Source organism: Sander vitreus, chromosome 2, assembly GCF_031162955.1.
Source record: "Sander vitreus isolate 19-12246 chromosome 2, sanVit1, whole genome shotgun sequence".
NCBI lineage: Eukaryota > Metazoa > Chordata > Actinopteri > Perciformes > Percidae > Sander > Sander vitreus.
The window spans coordinates 25,734,605-25,752,591 of record NC_135856.1 but is presented as its reverse complement, the minus strand read 5'-3'; the positions used below and the strand labels follow the sequence as shown (position 1 = coordinate 25,752,591).

At 40.2% G+C, this 17,987-nt stretch overlaps 1 protein-coding gene across 3 annotated transcripts in view; it reads left to right on the top strand.

Moving 5' to 3' along the window:
• Positions 1-17,987, top strand: part of lrba (LPS-responsive vesicle trafficking, beach and anchor containing) — a 198,456-nt gene that overhangs the window by 22,443 nt on the left and 158,026 nt on the right. For all 3 annotated transcript variants that reach the window (XM_078262819.1, XM_078262827.1, XM_078262811.1), the window contains exons 2-10: positions 5,431-5,662; positions 7,211-7,311; positions 8,350-8,445; positions 11,084-11,205; positions 11,990-12,116; positions 12,855-12,974; positions 15,187-15,333; positions 16,254-16,451; positions 17,682-17,815. In XM_078262819.1, coding sequence (XP_078118945.1) covers positions 5,431-5,662; positions 7,211-7,311; positions 8,350-8,445; positions 11,084-11,205; positions 11,990-12,116; positions 12,855-12,974; positions 15,187-15,333; positions 16,254-16,451; positions 17,682-17,815 — 1,277 coding nt within the window. The remainder of the gene's footprint in view (positions 1-5,430; positions 5,663-7,210; positions 7,312-8,349; positions 8,446-11,083; positions 11,206-11,989; positions 12,117-12,854; positions 12,975-15,186; positions 15,334-16,253; positions 16,452-17,681; positions 17,816-17,987) is intronic.

Here is a 17,987-nt window from a genome sequence, read left to right as displayed (position 1 = left end):
AGCGGTAAGGGCAAAAGAAGGGGGGGTGACATGCAACAAGTATTAGCTCAAAACAAGGGTGTTGCGGCAACATACGCCCTCAATACCTCCTTTCTTTTTATTGTTTTATTTTTGTGGTATTTTTAGTTGATTGGAGGAACTGGTACAGTGACATCAAGGTTTATCCGGAAATCTTTTCTGTCAGGCTTTACTGTATCTTCTCTTTTTAATATGCCAATTTTCTACGTCAGCCAAGCTAAAAGCATTTTTGTAAAAAAAAATAAAAAATTAAATGTATATGAGAGAGATTTTATTTATTTATTTCTTGCATTTCCACTCAAGTTTTGGTGTGAATTGAATATGTGCATGAAAAAGGTGGATTGAAACATTGATCACGATCCACTTTACATCAAAACCCCATTGTGCACCCCATGGACAGGGCTGACACTTTGTTCTAATTAAGTTGGTTGCATGTGGTAAAGATATTAACCTCATGTCAGACATTGTCATTTTTGACATTGGATTTCATATCTCAGCTTTCCAAGAATCCTAACACCATCATTGGTCTCCGGAAATACAGGTTTAGCTCAGGCAATGGATATGAATTCCTGTTCTGGCGTACCTTTCAGCCCTGCCATCCTCCAATGTTGTTCTCCATGGTGACCGTAGAAGCCTGTTTGTGCTTTGTGTTACGGCCCAGTGGCTGCTTGGCTGCTCAGCCATGATTAATTCAGGCAGGCCTCAGGGGAGAACAGCCAGGCTAGGTTACCCAGCCAGGGATCTGGTGTCTAGCTGCCATAAAGACAGTGGCTTTATGGCAGCCTTTAGCCGCAGCGCTCTCCTTGGCTGTAGCCGAGGCTGGAGCTGGCAACCTTTCACACCTGTTCCTGAAATAGAGTGATGTAAATGATTGAATTTTAAGAAATTGAAACATTGTAAACCTCTTTGCCATGCACCAATAGACCCATTCAATGTTCTTTTGTTTCCAATTTACATCAAGGTTCAAAGTATCACAGTTGATTAATGGCAGCATAATTCAGTCTGTTTATAATCTAAAGTATACCGATTGTGTATTGTGATATTTTGTACTCTGTAACAACATGAAGATAACCAGCTGCTGTGAGATTTCATACTAGTCCTACGCTTGTATTCTGATTCAGCTGGCACAGTTGGTAAAAGTGGCAATGGTACATGGTTTCCAGCTTTGGAGCAGAGTGCTTCCTGGGATAAAGTACATTTGAATATGACAGTTCTTTTTTATGTCCACAGACACATTTATTGATTGGGGTCTTTGCTTTCTGAATTACTTTTTTAATAAACGTGAGGTAAAACACGTCTGTAGCTTGCTTTGATCTGTATCTGAATATTTGGATAATACTGTATTTGCCAAAACAAAATTGATAAAACCTCATCAGCCACTCCAAATGCGCTCTTTAGAATCAAAGGTTTTAGAATGATCTCGTGAATTACTGACTATAATGCTTGTCACAGACTTTTTAAATCTCAACTGATGTTGAACGAGCCAACCCATTGGGTTATGACCGATAACGTTGGACTTCATAGACTTTATTTGTCTGTAAAATTACACACGCTAGCAGATTACAGGCTATAGGCTAATCATTGTTTGTAAATGTCTCAACTCCAGTCAGCTCAGCTATCAGTCTTTCACACATGACGTCAAAACCCAAATGAGAAGGTAGTTTTTTTTTTTTTTTTTTCACCTCGCAATGCCGGGCCGCTGTCAAGGGCTCAGCCTATATGGGGCGCACACTCTAACAGGTGAGCGAGAGGTCGCCCCAATGTATGTTTTAAATAAAGTATTTTATAAAATAATGACCACTGTCCATCACAAGTTTCACAAGGGGTGTGTGTGTGTGTGTGTGTGTGTGTGTGCCCTCGCGTCCGTCCTCGTGCGTGTGTCCGTCCTCGTGCGTGTGTCCGTCCTCGTGCGTGTGTCCGTCCTTGTGTGTGTGTCCTCATATTTGTTCTCTGTCTCCTTGTTCAACTGACACTGATGGATGGATGACTTACACACAGTGTCAGGCTCATAAATCAACTGTTACTGTGGCAAAATGGCACCCCACATCCATTAATGGCAGACCTGGCTGCAATCTATCCCCCCCAGTTAATATATGGCACTCTGTAGAGAGCTGTGTGATTTATCAATCACTTGCTAAGAGACATAAAAGGGAAGAAGAAAGGGAAGGTTGCCAGTGGGGCATTAATTGGTGCATGTGTTATTACTTTAACTTTGGCTTGTTGCCCTAACAGGTGACTGGTGGATATTTTGACTCATTTGTTTGACCATCTATCCATCTGTTACTTATACTGTGCACTACGCATGTGCTATAAATTGACTACAGTAGAATAGATGTATTTTTTTTAGCTCTATGCAAAACTCTTAATTAAGGTGCTGAGTGTAAACATGTTTTACCTCCCTATACTTCTATTGGGATCTAATTTTGCTGATAGTTTTTGTCTAATTTGTCCATGGTTTGAAATATCCATAATATCCGTACTGGGTTTCTACCCCAATACAACTGACATTTTGAAATTAAATTGTGTTTGTGGTGTTCATAGCATTGACATTTTAAGTCATTTTTTTTACATAGAATTTGGAATGCTGTGAACACCCACAATACTGCATTTAAAAATGTCACTCGCCTCCACTGTTGTGGTGTGGCAGCAGCAATCTCAGGTATATGTGTCAAAACCTGGGGAAAACTGGGGAAAGATACCAGTAGGGACAAGGGAGGAAACAATGTTTCTTTTTGGTAATTTGGGTGAACCAATTCTTTGATTAACCACAACTCAAAGTAAGGGTTTTTTTTAATGGTGACTTAAACATGAAAAATGTAAACAAACCTTTCAGAGCTTCAAAACACATTTTTAGAAGATGATTTGCTGTCACATAGTTACAGGGTTTGTACGTTTTGAAAAAACCTGGTAAAGTTATGGAATTTGAAAAATGCAAATTCCAGGCCTGGAAAGGGTTTGGAAAAATAAAAAAGACCCAGAAAATTTTGGGAAAAGTCCTGGAATTTTTTTTAACACAGCATAATATGTGATTTAATAAAAAAAAAAAAAAAAATGTATTTCACGTCGTCTTAACCTTCTATTCGGGGCATAACGTTCAGTTCACTTCGGGTTCACTCACTTGTTGAGAAGGTCCAGGACCCAGGTAAATCGAGATGTGGACTATGTTCGAAGATCATTGACGTCTCTAATATGGGAGAAGCAGCGCTAACTAGCCATGCTAAAGGCTGCCAAGCACCAGGCAGTTGTGGCTGCGCGTGAAGGCTCGAGCATGACCGTCACTAGCTTCTTCTCTCCTCCATCGACATCGACCAACGTTACGCCGATTGCAGGTTCTTCCATCACGAGTCAGACTCAAGGCACAAGACAAGGGATCATCTCCAGTGTTGCTAGACAAGACACACTAAGGGCCGAGGTATTGTGGGCGTTAAAAGTCGCAAACTCCCACTATTCTTTTAAATCGTGCGAGGATGTCGGCGAACCTTTCAGCATCATCTTTCCTGACAGTCAGTTGGCAGCCAAATTTGCGTGTGGGGAACATAAGTGTACCTACTTATGTAATTTGGATATACATAATCTACATTTTCAGGAATACATAGTCATGGAAATTTGCCGAAAAGTATGTAAGTAGGTTAAAATGTGTATGAAACCTGTAGTTAGTCCTGAAATGATTAGCCAAATAAATAAATGTAATGATTAGCTAATTGAAGGTAAATAATGAGGTTATTGAATAATCGAATAAGTCCTATCAAAGAAAAACGCTCAACATTTTTCAGTTTCTTCAATCTGAGTGTTTTCTGCTTTTATATCTTTATCAAAATATAGATATGTAAATGTCTTTTGGTAAAAGAAATATCTTTGGGTTCTAGATCTGTTGGTCAGTCATAGAAAGTAAGCATCACATTAGGCTCTGGTGACTTGTGATAGGCACTTTTCAGAATTTTCAACAATCAATTAATTAAAAAAAAAGACGACGAGGGCTAAATATGATTCAATACAATTTGACACTTTAAATTGTATTTCTAATAGCTGTGAATATTATAGTAATATGTTATATAAATGTTTTGCATTGTATCTTAAAAAAACAAGACCGTATAAAGGTTAGGGATAGAGGAAATAGGCCTTGTATAAGGTGATGGATAGCATCATTATTCTCATGTTGATACTTGACATGAAAAAATAATTATATCTGTGAGAGGAGGTTAAACGGACAAAAGGTGAGGTGTGTGTCAGTGATCTAATCACTTTAACCCGCGTCTTTAAGGATGTTGTGGCTGTAGCCCAGTTTCCCCGTCTTCCTATCTTGTACTCAACACACACACACACACACACGCACATTCAGAGTTAATCCGACCTCACTCATTTTAATGGGACAGTTTCCATTCCCTGCACCAAATCATATTGTTTTCACATACAGCCTGTCTAATGGCCGAGTACGCGATCACAACGCTTTATTTATTTATTTTTTTGCCCAGTCACACCACCTTGATTCTAAACATGACAGCCTTACTCACAATATTAATTTGACATCAACATTGTTATTTTCCTTATCTGTTTCTATTAGGCAGGGTTCAATAATAAAAGTGTCATCACAACTATTAAGAAGTGACAAATTGTGACATTTATGGCTCATACAATTTATTTCCGCACACACAGAACATTACTCCTTTGCAATAAGGCAAGCTTTCTCCCCCACCAGCTCCTGAACAAGCTTTAGCTGGAGATCACTGTTAAGGCTGAGTAACATGGTGGGATGCAATTCCTTTTTTCTTGCTGCCATGAATACAATGTATGGTTTTTGATTCAAGATACAGGCTTGTGCAATTGGCTGTGAAAGAAAATGTTTATTCTGTTCTCCCAAAAAGATGCAAACTGGTATCTACTGCTGTTTTAATATAGATATTACGATGAGGTTCACATCACTGTACTTATCCGTGTGTATTTTCTTGTATGTCATAAGTACAAATTAATTTAAACACAGTCTGTGTCTACCAGGCTGTGTCAGATGCTGTTAGGATTCCAGGGCCTGCAGGAACAAAAGACCTCCAAATACACTTGCCACTGTTTGTGTCTGTCTGGATGTCTGAGTTAGTTTTACTGACGTGGCTGACTTGCTCTGGGTTTATCACAATGTCTCATGGCTAGCTGTAAACAGTTGAATCTACTGTCAGACAAACAGACACACACACAGACGGACAGAGACCTGCGTTTCTCCCTTGACCTTTTAATCCACTTGACTTGCAGCAGCTCTGATGCATCATTAATCATCTGTTTCAGAATGTATGCACACATAATGTGAACACATAACGTGCCTTTTATAGAACTCTTGGTTATGTTTCTCGGGTGATAAAAGAAATCATCGCTCAGTGACTGACTGAAAATTCTCTCTCTCTCTCTCCCCCCCCCCTTCTCCAGCTGGTCGGCGGCCAGTTTGACCTGGAGATGAACTTCATCATCCAAGAACCCGAGAGCATCGTGTGCATGGTGGAGCTGTTGGACAAATGTGAGCCCACCTGTCAGGCCGAGGTCTGGAGCATCTTCACCGCAATCCTCAAGAAGAGCGTCCGCAACCTGCAGGCGTGCACTGATGTGGGGCTAATCCAGCAGGTGCTCCAGCGTATATCCACCACTGACAGCATGATTGCAGGTACTTATCAACAGCAGCTTGTGGGAAAGGTGTACTATTATGTTAGCACAATATAATCAAACTCATCTGAAACCTTTTCATTTTAGTTTTTGAAAAGATAAAGGCAGCTGCTTTGGGTTGGCACCGCTGAACTGTGCTTGACCAAGACTCAATCCTTACCACCTCCAGACGAGGTGTTTTGATTACGAGCCTTTGCCTTAAAACCTCTGTGTGGAGGGGGAGCAAGCAAAAAGATGAACACCAACTTCAGGAGTCAATGGACAAATAAGAAACTAATTCTAAACTTCCCTATCCACTCTCCCTGTATGCAATAACCTCATGGTTTCATCCTGCATGGTTGCATACACTATGTATTGCAGCGAAAGCGTCACAATCACCCTGTACACTCCCCAGAGTCTCAGTCTAGTCTGTGGCCCATCTGCAAATTAGTCCGAATTAATCCTACAGTGTTCGGCTCAGTGAACTTTTGCTAGCTAGAACAGTGGTGGCCTAGAGGGTTTGTGCAGTCAAGCAAGGGTGATATAGCCCCGCAGTAACTAGGCAGCTAAAAGTAATGGTTGTACAGAAGTAATATTCACCCCAGTACAAATGCTCTGTCCTATCCCTAAGAATTGTCTCATAGAACCTATGCAACTTTTTTATTGATTGACATTTACGTCTTCAAATGCCTCTTTTATTAAGCTTCAAAATGATATCCTGTCTATTTTTGTGCATTGTATTACTTTTATGAGAGTTGACCGTAGAAAGCTGACATGAAATGGAGAGAGATATGAGGAATGATATGCAACCAAGGTCCCCAGCTGGACTTTCAACCTGGGATGTTGTAGTTTATGATCTATGTCTTAAACTAGGCCACCAGGGCGCCCCAACTTTGAGCTTTTTTTGTTGCACTTAGAGTATATTTACAGACCGTCTCTTCCTGTCTTCACATAATAGGCTTCTCTGAAATACTAGTTGTGTAGGACTGAGCTGAACATCTCAGCTTTAATACTTGTGTGTGTGTGTATATACCGGTACTAATACTTAACATGGAAAAGGAACTGCCAGATATAACTGCCACTCATCATTATATTTGAAGGTTTAAACCAAGGGTTGTGTATGTGCACATTAGTCATAGATCTGTCATACCATGCCCCATCATTAGTCAGTAATAACTAATGAAAGAGGCTGCACAGTAGCTGGGACTCCCAGAGTGTCCCCTCTATTTTAAGTCTCACGTTGTTTTTTTAACTTACGTCTAGCTCACCCTACTTTTCTTTTAAATACATCTTAGCTGCTGAGCTTCTCGTAGCTGTGGCTTCACTGTAATATGTAGATTATGAGAATGCCAATAAAGATTGTAATAATTGTGAGTTGGATCTTTTAACGGATAACACAATAAAAACCAGCTAAAATCAGGGACCACCTCATTAATGATTATATCCCTAACATTTATTTATTTTTTTAGCAAACTGTAGCCACTAGCAGCTTCCTCTCGCTTTTTTTGTGGGCCTTTCTGTTGTAACACACCATGTGTAACCACTGTATGATTCTGTTTGTGTCTTGCAGACCTACTGGTGGACATGTTGGGCGTGCTCGCCAGCTACAGCATCACCGTAAAAGAGCTGAAGCTTTTCTTCAGCAAACTGCAAGGGGAGAAAGGCCAGTGGGTGAGTCAGAGTCATGCTACGGTGATCTGTCTTGGTTGTCTGGGACCAGCATGAGGAATGTGCTAGCAACACTTCAACTGGCCAATGGCCTCGTCACAGTGACCAGATAAATCATGTGAAACCAGACTACTACTCTGCAGTGGTTCCAGAGCAGCACTATATATTGTTGATATTCGGTTGTACATGAGATTGACTTATTTTTTCAGTAATGTTAAAAGACTTGGCTGGGTTGACCAATTGAAGGACATTAGGGGTGTGTGTGTGTGTGTGTGTGTGTGTGTGTGTGTGGGGGGTGGGTGGCCGGCCGGCCACAGTGAACTCAAGATGCATGATGTGTGTACAGAAGATAAGTAGGACCAGTGGCACAGAGGGAGAGACAGATAAAGAGAAGGAAAGTAACCCATCGATCACTGACTCTAATCAAGTTGTCAAGGAAATAGGGCAAGTTGCTTTTATGCTTCTAAATTTCACCTTATTCTCCCACTTTCAAGCAGCTCTTGCCACCATTCCGCTCTTTATTTCGTTTTTTTTGTTTGAAATGTCTGGGGAGACGGGGTGGATGGGATGAATGCAAGTGAAGTGCTCTGGTACTGAGCACTATAACCTACAACCTTGTTGAAATTCGTAAAAATATATAGGACTTTTTTTTTTTTTTTTTTTTTTTTTTTTTTTTTAAATCACTCGCGCTGATTCAGCACCTACATCCGAATTCTGTGTTAGAGTAACGTATTTGTGATGGATGTACTTTTCAGTGCACGTTGCTTCTACACAATAATCAGTATATTGTGAAGTAAATTAAGATACTGAATTCTGAGTGTGCTGCTGTGTAAATCTCTCTGGATTTCAAAGCCTGATGAGTATAAGAGGTAAATTTAGAACAAGTAGAACCGAAGCCGTACTTGCTTATACGCATGTGTGGCTGCATGCATAAACAGTAAGTGTGTGACTAGAGAAAGTACGCTTTTATGTGCACATGTACTGTATGTCTGTATCACTAGTCTAAAATGATCCTTGTGTGTTTTTGTATTTGTTCCTCAGCCACGTCATGCGGTGAAGCTTTTATCAGTTCTGAAGTACATGGCTCACAGGAATGGCCCAGACTCATTCTTCAGCTTTCCAGGGAAAAATGCAGCTGTGAGTATACTGCATAATGTCATCCACTACACCGCAGAATGAAGACACACCACATTATGAAGTGTGTTTGCACATAGATGATGAAATGACTGGCATGGGTTTAGAGGTTGGTGTTGGACTGCTCTTTTGAATGTTTCAGTACATGAGCAGCAAGATATTAACTACACTAGATATTAATTAAAAAAAACTGGTAAGCAAACAGAATGTGGAACCTCACCATGATTGCCTCCCAAAATGTACAATAAGTCCCATTCTCCTTCATCTTATGAAGACATTCAATTATAGACTAATGAAAGGGAGAAAGAGAGGACTTCAGATATTACATGATGACCTCTCCTGAATCCCTTCATAGTAAGTGCTTTCTAAGCTGATTGCAGTTTTTCTCTAATTGATAAGCTTCACACATTCTTTTAGTTATAATCTAGCCAGCCATTAGAATGCAGACTCTTTTTTTCAAGCCTAAAAAAGGATAGTTGCTGAACTACTAACTACTGTTGCTGAAATGTTGTGAAGTATCTATAAATTGAGCTGTCTACATGCATCTTGCTGGGGCTATTCAGCTTTTGACTATTCAAATCATGCTTTAAGAATGTTGGTTGTACCTTGCCTGCACAGTAGTTAATTCAAAACCCAACCTCGTTGCTTTTCATCGTCCGTATCACGGACAAGCAGGCTGTACACAGGCTGTGTCCTTGTCCTGGTTAATTTACACTACCGGTCAAAAGTTTGGGGTCACTTAGAAATTTCCATTCCACTCCATTCCAGACAGAATACCAGCTGAGATCAGTTTTTAACCAGGGCAGCAGTTTTCAGATTACATTATGTGCTTACATAATTGCAAAAGGTTTCTCGACTGTTGTAGACAGAAGTGGCTGAAGAAACGCTTGAAATCCATGCTTTTTGGTCTAAACGTCATACCCAAATTAAAGGTGGTACAGCTCCCATATACGTTGACACTCTGGGGTGTGCCTGATATCATTGGAAAGGTGATTGATTGACTTTATTGGCTTTTTTCTTTGCACTTTTCAAATGGAAATAAAAAAACGCACAGACATATCTGTAGAAAAAAATTCATATAAAATCAATTTTTGAGTCTTTTGGCTTCGGGATTTTTTCTGTAGTAAGCTGAGACATGTGGCTAATGCCCTGTGTTGTCTGTCACCTGTCAGATGTGTTTACAGCAGTGCATTCTAATCATTTTACAGATGTATGACTTGGATGGAAATAAAAAAAAAACTCCATTCTAGCCTCTGTAACTCTGTGTCAGTAAGGCCTAGAATCACTCGGACACTTGTAACAAAAACCTGAGAGCGTTACCTTTCCAATGATATCAGGCACACCCCAGAGTGTCAACGTATATGGGAGCTGTACCACTTTTAATTTTGGTATGAAGTTTAGAACAAAAAGCATGGAATTTCAAGCGTTCCTTCAGCCACTTCTGTCTACAACAGTCGAGAACCTTTTTTGCAATTATGTAAGCACATAATGTAATCTGAAAACTGCTGCCCTGGTTAAAAAAACAATGCAACTGATCTCAGCTGGTATTCTGTCTGGAATGGAGTGGAATGGACATTTCTAAGTGACCCCAAACTTTTGACCGGTAGTGTAAGTACAAAACAACCCAAACTAGGTTTTGGTTGGAGAATAGCACATAACGACGAGTGCTGAGTAGACAACATGCCCTTAGTAAACTCAATGAACAAAACACAATAAAATACACATAGAATAATCTGAGATTGCCAAGGCATTGCTACAGTAAACCCATTAAAAATATCGGAAACATTGTTCATCCATTTCAATGTTAAATTTGTCTGCTTTCTACTTTTGATATCACTCTCCAATTTTAGGTCATTGCACTGAAACTTTACAAAATCATTGCTTTGCTCATGCCTGCATCGTTCACCACATACATTAAAAGGTGTGCTGTTGTTTTTTCCTCTTCCTGCCACAGTGTATTAGATGTGGCATGGCAGTATGTTCATTCAGGCTAATCCTCTCAGACTTTAATACTTCACATCAAAAGTCATGTCTAAATAGTAAACACTTTTTTTATCTGTGTGTAGGAGTAACTATTGTAACATTAAGATGAATGCACTTTTTCATTGCATCAAATGTGCATCGTACAGGAAGCCGTGTAAATTTGTGCACCATTGAACGTTGCTTTAGTCATGCCCTTTACGTAGTGTATGGGGTTGCCTCCTTCTGTATATAACCCTCCATTGCCATGGTGACGGTGCTTTTACATGTAGAAGTGCAGAGGTCTGCAATGTGGGTTTGGCATTGATTTGGTTGTTTTGAAGTGAGCTCTATTAGTACTTATCTGTGTTCTTCAGCCATGTCTTTGAAGAGAGCACATGTGCCTTCATCTTCAGTGCTGCCCTGCTCTACACATGCATACACACACAAATTCTTTAGAGCAATAGTTTTCAAAGTTTTCTCAAGGGATAGCATGTTTGCTGGATATTCCTTTGTTCAAATCAAACATGAATGTCTCTGCTTTTAGGCTGACCTATTTTATTGTACTAACAAACATTGTTTTGTAAATTTTAAAATGCTCTATGGGTCCTTTAATTCCACAGCTAGCCAGGACCCACAACTCATTGACATGTCCTGTTATCTGTTATTGTCTTCCAAACAGGCTATAGCTCTGCCTCCTATAGCAAAATGGCCGTACCAGAATGGGTTTACTTTCCACACGTGGCTCCGCATGGATCCTCTCAACAACATCAATGTAGACAAAGACAAGCCTTACCTATACTGGTAGGTCACAATACTACTTTTTGACCAGTAATCATAAACCTTTACCCATTGTTTGACATTTAAATGTTTAATTTAGTTTGAACATGTATATAGAATGCAGAAATGGCTCAAGGAAGTTGTGTACATTGGTACTGTAAATAACACAATGAGAGGGGAATTGCATAAAAGGTGGTGTTATTGTGGTGCATGCGATTTAAGTGTGAACATATGCATGTGCACGTCCCCAGTATAACCAAAATGGATCTTGAATGCATTTGAATTCCAAAACATGTGCTGCAGAAGTGCAGCCTCCAGCCTCGCAGATGAAAAACGGTTGTGCCTCTCCCTCCATCTTTCCTGTCTTTCGTCCTTTGCTTCCTCTCTGAGGAGCTGAGGGTTGGTTAAACTTATTTTCAACCAATAATTACTTTCTGTCAAAAATCTAATTCATACAACAGGGATCCGTTTGGGCGAAAATGATAACCAAGCCGCATGTCCAACGAGCTGCATGAGATAATCTGTAATAAAAGCTCCTTCAGCCTTGTGCCCTTTTTAAAAAGAGATTAATTCACTAAATCACACGCGGGGGCCCCATCTCGCTGGGACATGTAGAATGATGGGAAGAGCCTGTGAAGTTGAGAAATGATTGTTTGCTATCTTTATCCCCTTGAGACCTTTTTAAAGTGTTTATATGATATATTGGACACTATAACCCATATTGCCCTTGAATGTAGTCAGCATGAAAGTGTGCAGCCTCAGTCGAAAACTAAAGCTGTGTGTTTGCATTTTCCCTTTTCTTTTTCAGTTTCCGCACCAATAAAGGCATGGGTTACTCTGCACACTTTGTGGGTGGCTGTTTGATAGTGACCTCATTAAAATCCAAGGGGAAAGGATTCCAGCACTGTGTAAAGTACGACTTCAAACCCCAGAAGGTACGATTGAGAGGGGGGGGAAACGAGGCAGAATACATGCACTGGTTTGGGGACCCAGGCCAACCAAATATTCATGCACATTTTCTGTAGATGGATCACAGAAACCGTATATCAGCACACACATAATCACATGCACACACAAAAAACACACGTGTGCACACAATCAATCGAGACCTTACAGTAAGAAAGAACTGTCACATCTAACCTGACTCTGGAGAGACGCAAAACTAGATGGAGGAGGAATGAGGGCAACGGGGGAGAAGGATGATCCTATACTCCCAGGCACAGCAGCACACACTGAAGACCATTGTAGTCAGAGAGAGATCCTTTGCCTGTGGACACAATTTGAAACATCCTCCTGCTTCCCTTGGGCATGAAGGCACCACCTTACCTCAACAAACCTCATGAGGACCCATAACTCATTTTAGTTGATATTTGACTCTATTTTTAATGCCTTCTTTCATGTCCGGAAGAAACTATAGTAACCTATTTCATTGTGGTAACATTGTTAACCTATTTCACTGGTTGTAGGGCTGAGGAGGAAAGCAGAAATCTAAGTAGGTGAGATTGTAGCTTGAGGGGAGTGAGTCCTGAAACACGATGGAAGCAGGCTAATTATGTAGACTAGAAGATTCTCACCACATGCTGTCTTATTGCTAGCACGTGTTTGTGATTGATACTCCAGATATCCAGTAACCGTTTCCCATCGTGAGAGACTGCTTCTTTTTCTTGTTGCAGTGGTACATGGTGACTCTCGTTCACACCTACAACCGCTGGAAAAACAGTGAAATTAGCTGCTATGTGAACGGGGAACTGGCGTCCTTTGGAGACATCGCCTGGTTTGTGAACACCAGTGACGTAAGTAGCAACAATTTTACATTTTAAGCTCTTTGCAAATGATCCCAGTAGTAGTTAAGTTCCTGATTTCTGCCTGAAAACATTATCATGGATAATAGGTTAAAGGAATAGTTTGACATTTTTCAAAATACACTTATTTGCTTTTCTTGCCAAGAGTTGCATAAGAAAAGGCGCCTGGGTAGCTCACCTGGTAGAGCGCGCGCGCGCGCCCGTATATGGGGCTCAGTCCTCGAAGCAGCGGTCGCGGGTTCGGTTCTGACCTGCGGCCCTTTACTGCATGTCATTCCCCCTCTCTCTCCCCTTTCAAGTCTAAGCTGTCCTGTCAAAAAAAAACAAAAAAAAACAGACAAACCGCTACCACTCTCATGTCTGTACAGTAAATATGAAGCTACAGCCAGCAGCCAGTTATCTTATTAGCATTAGGAGTGGAAACGGCAGCTGTCACTGCACCAAGCCAAGATATAGTCCAGCACTTACCCCCCCTAAAAAAAACCCCAATATTATTTACTATTTGGTTTTTGCCCTGATTAAACAAACAAGATATGATATGTTAATTAGTGAGCGTTAAAGCTTCTAGTCAGATTTGTTACCTTTGGACAAAGCCAGACTAGCTGTTTCCACCTGTTTCCAGGCTTTATGCTAACCTAAGATAACTGTCTGCTGGCTGTAGCTTCATATTTACCATACAGACACAAGAGTGGTATCTGTCTTCTCAATGATTTGTTTTATATACATTTATTCAACCTTTATTGTACCAGAAATAGTCCCATTGCGATTCAGAATCTCTTTTACAAGGGAGTCCTGGCCAAGACAGCAGCATAAAGAGTTTCACATAAAAGAACAAGCAACAGGCTTAAAAACAAAACAGAAAATAACATCAAACAATGAACTAGCAGTGTTCAGTAACAGGATATGAACATTGAGTGGTCAAATAGCCCTTAATCCTGTTTTTACAATCTTCCATACTAATAAAATCTAGTTTAAGGTGATTCTGTAGCTTACACCAAGATGATGATGAGCTCATTTACAGTATGTAGGCCACTTCTATGGATGAGTGTGTTCTATGTGAACTCGCAAACCACAAATATTACTGCATGAAACCTCTGGCAAGATTTTGTATTTACAAGTCCACCTGTTGCTACATCAGGGTTGGGCATGTGGTTGCACGTAATAGATTTTCTGTCATATCAATTTCAGAACCAGATATTGCTGCAAGAGCGTGTACCAGAAACTGAAAAGCAAACCTTGCTCACAGATATATCTAATCCCACTCTTTGCTTTCAGAGGTTTTGGGGGGGGGGGTGAAACCATTCTTTTCATATTTCAGCATGGATAGTACAGTGGAAAATGACTACATTTACACACCCTGCTCCTCTCACACATCACCATATGAGCTCTTTCACAGTCCCCAGGATTGCTTTCTCTCATGCTGAGTTATGAGATTCTTAAATCAAATATTTGTTATGAATGAAAACGCCTCCACAGTGTAGTATAATCCTCTAGATGTGTCAGTATGTCCGAAAGCAAATTAGCAACTTGATTGAGATGTGGTCTCATCTAGAGCTGCAACGATTAATCGATTAGTTGTCAACTCTTAAATTAATCGGCAACTATTTTGATAATCGATTAGTCAGTTTGAGTAATTTTTTTTAAAGAAACAAACATTCTTTGATTCCAGCTTCTTAAATGTGAATATGTTCTAGTTTCTTCTCTCCTGTGACAGTAAACTGAATATCTTTTGAGTTGTGGACAAAACAAGACATTTGAGGACGTCATATTGGGCTTTTGGGAAACACTGATCCACATTTTTCACCATTTTCTGACATTTTAGAGACCAACTAATCGAGAAAAAAATCTACAGATTAATCGACTATGAAAATAATCATTAGTTGCAGCCCCAGTCTCATCATTCTCAACACTTCTGCTTATGCCTCACTGACCATGAACACAGGAAGATGGAACATTATTACATTAGCCACAGTATGCTTATAGTTTGAGGCTGTGTGTTGCCAATTATAGCTAGTGTTAAAATGAATTTGCCTTTCCCCCTGTTCTTTCTGGCTATTTTTGGTCTTTTTTTTTTTATCCCTTCCTTTCTGTCTTAATTCCTTATTTCCTTCCTTCCACTCTCCCTCCCTTCATCTTTAATTGTCTATTTCTGTGTTTTTTTCTTCTTCCTCAAATCCTACCTCCAACATCCTTCCCGCTGCAGACGTTTGACAAGTGTTTCCTGGGATCGTCTGAGACGGCAGATGCCAACCGTGTGTTCTGCGGACAGATGGGGGCAGTTTACCTGTTTGGAGAGGCTCTCAGTGCTGCTCAGATCCTGGCTGTCTATCAGCTGGGGCCGGGTTACCAGGTTGGAAGCCATAAAAACCTGAGATGTCTGTGGGATAGAAACATTTAATCGAGACATATAACAACTCACACAGTCAAATGATCCATTATAATAAGCTGAAATATGTAATGTTTACATTTTTCATACACTTTTCATATATGGTGGAGCATTCTAAAACAAAAAAAGGATACTTTAACATGTTTGGATAGGGTTAGCTAATGAGAAATGTTTCTGATCAGCTGTCAAGTTACAACTGACAATAAATTATTTGCATTCAGTTTACCTGGTTCTGTTCATGATATTCTTCTCTGCAAGATAGTTTATTCCATCAACGACAGTGAGATGACATAACAAACTATATAAACTAATAGTTGCTCTGCCATATTTGCTATAGTTTTAAGGGCAGCAACATATGGAAAGTCATGCATTTCAGCCTTAAACATAGGCATAGTATTTTAAACCGAAAGTTAATTTGTTTTTTTATTTTAGCTTTTAGAGAAAGTATATACAAAAACGGTAGACACAGGCCCCCACCCTGACACATCCACTGACATCCAATAAAAATTTAACAAAAAACATAAAAGGTAGCCAGAGTAGCAACTGTTGATGCATGTCCAAAAATGCTATATTCCCAGTGCCCATAATCGCTATGATGGAAATGCCCATACAGGGTGAAATTTGAAAGGATGTCCAATGAGTATGATTTGATTCGAAAAGGTAGTTCAAATAAACTATGTTAAACCACACTCAAGAGGGGCATATAAATCAGTATACAAAGAAAGCTGCTTTTTAAACTAACTAACTTGGTTCACTGCAATATATTCGCCACAGAGTCCAGTATTTGGCACTTAACTTTTGTTATTGTTGACAAAATCTCCCATTTGCTATTTTGTCATTTAGACACGGTCTCTCCCTTCCCTTTTCTACCTCCTTCTCATCAGGGCACGTTCAAGTACAAGGCTGAGAGTGACTTGCTGTTTGCGGAGCATCATAAGACCTTACTGTATGATGGCAAGCTGTCGTCTAGTATTGCCTTCACTTATAACCCTCGCGCCACAGATGCCCAGCTCTGCCTCGAGTCCTCCCCCAAGGACAATGCCTCCATTTTCGTCCACTCACCCCACGCACTCATGCTGCAGGTAATTACAGTAAACCTTTAATGTAACATTTTGCTTGTATAGTAAATGATAGCCATTCCCCTCAGAGTTGGAGTTGATAGTTGGGGTTGATTGTTGTTGCTTGGATTAACCTGAAATTACCATGCTGACATTAAAGCAATGCCAGTGCAAATTGATTCACCACCTGTACGCCTGCTCCATACCTCCCTGTTCCATATGTACCACTCTTTACTCTTTCTTTCCTTGTCTGCAATAATGAAAGTGGCCCAGTTGGCATTTATTTATTTTAATAGCCTCATTAGGGCAGAGGTGCAAATGTGTTGAGCTAGCCAGACTTCTGCAGCTGCTGAAAAATGCCATACTGGTGCTCTTAACTATGGAATTAGACTTCTCTGGGATTTACTTTGGAGTTACACACAAGTAATTGGGTCATTTTTCCTGTTAGATGTACTGTAGGTGGTGAATTTTGTGGAGGTTTTCCATATGCTGACTACAAATGCACACAAACACACACACTGCAAACACACACACACACACACACACACACACACTTTCTTGACTGACTTTGAGTTTTCTTTTCTCAAGCACTAATTGAGTTTTCTCTCATGCCCTCTCATCAAAGAAAATGCTTTGTTTCCTTTGTTTTCACACACACACACACACACACACACACACACACACACACTGTGAAATATGAATGAATGTGACCTATATTTTCAGCTTTGCGATGCCATGGTCACACATTCCAATCCTATAGAAAGAGAAATGTTTTGCCAAGCCACTGTCTGTTTCGCAACATGCAACAACAGAGACACCAGCTGATGCACCAGGCTACTAAACACTTACAGAAAATATGATCTGTTTTTTGCCTCATCTTCTGTAAGTCACAAGCCAACAAAATAAACAAAAGACTTAGTTTTGAGATCTTGAGAGTCTATATTTAAATGTCTTTTGGCAATGGCAAAATCATGGTTTGGCATTGAAAGTTTAGAGTACTTATTAGCGGGCAAAGATTCAAAGGTTCCATTACAGTTTGTGCCTGTTAGGATAAAAAGCAGACTCTAGTGGCATGATGGAGAATCACCATTTTGTTTGGTTGTGACTATACAACTACTTGCAAATACTTTCAAATATGTAAACGCATGAAGCTAATTTAGTGCATATGTAACTGTGATTATTAGAACAAATATGCATATGCAAATATTGGCCACGTAACATGTTAAATGGGGCCACGTGTCTTTGTTTCGGTAGGACGTGAAGGCCGTTGTGACTCATTCAGTCCAGAGTGGCATACACTCTATCGGGGGCGTGCAGGTCCTCTTCCCTCTGTTTGCACAGCTGGATTATTGCCAGCCCTCCAGCCACGAGCTGGACACTTCTGTCTGGTAAAAAAAACACACACACACACACACACACACAGGCACCCTAATGAAACTAGCCATTTTTGTTTATTCTTCACTAAATCAAGTTTTGAATTTGTTGCATTGGGCCATGGTGCAGACCACTCTACCTCTGTCTCTCCCCTCCATGAAGTAGGCTACAGCTGAGCTGACGGTG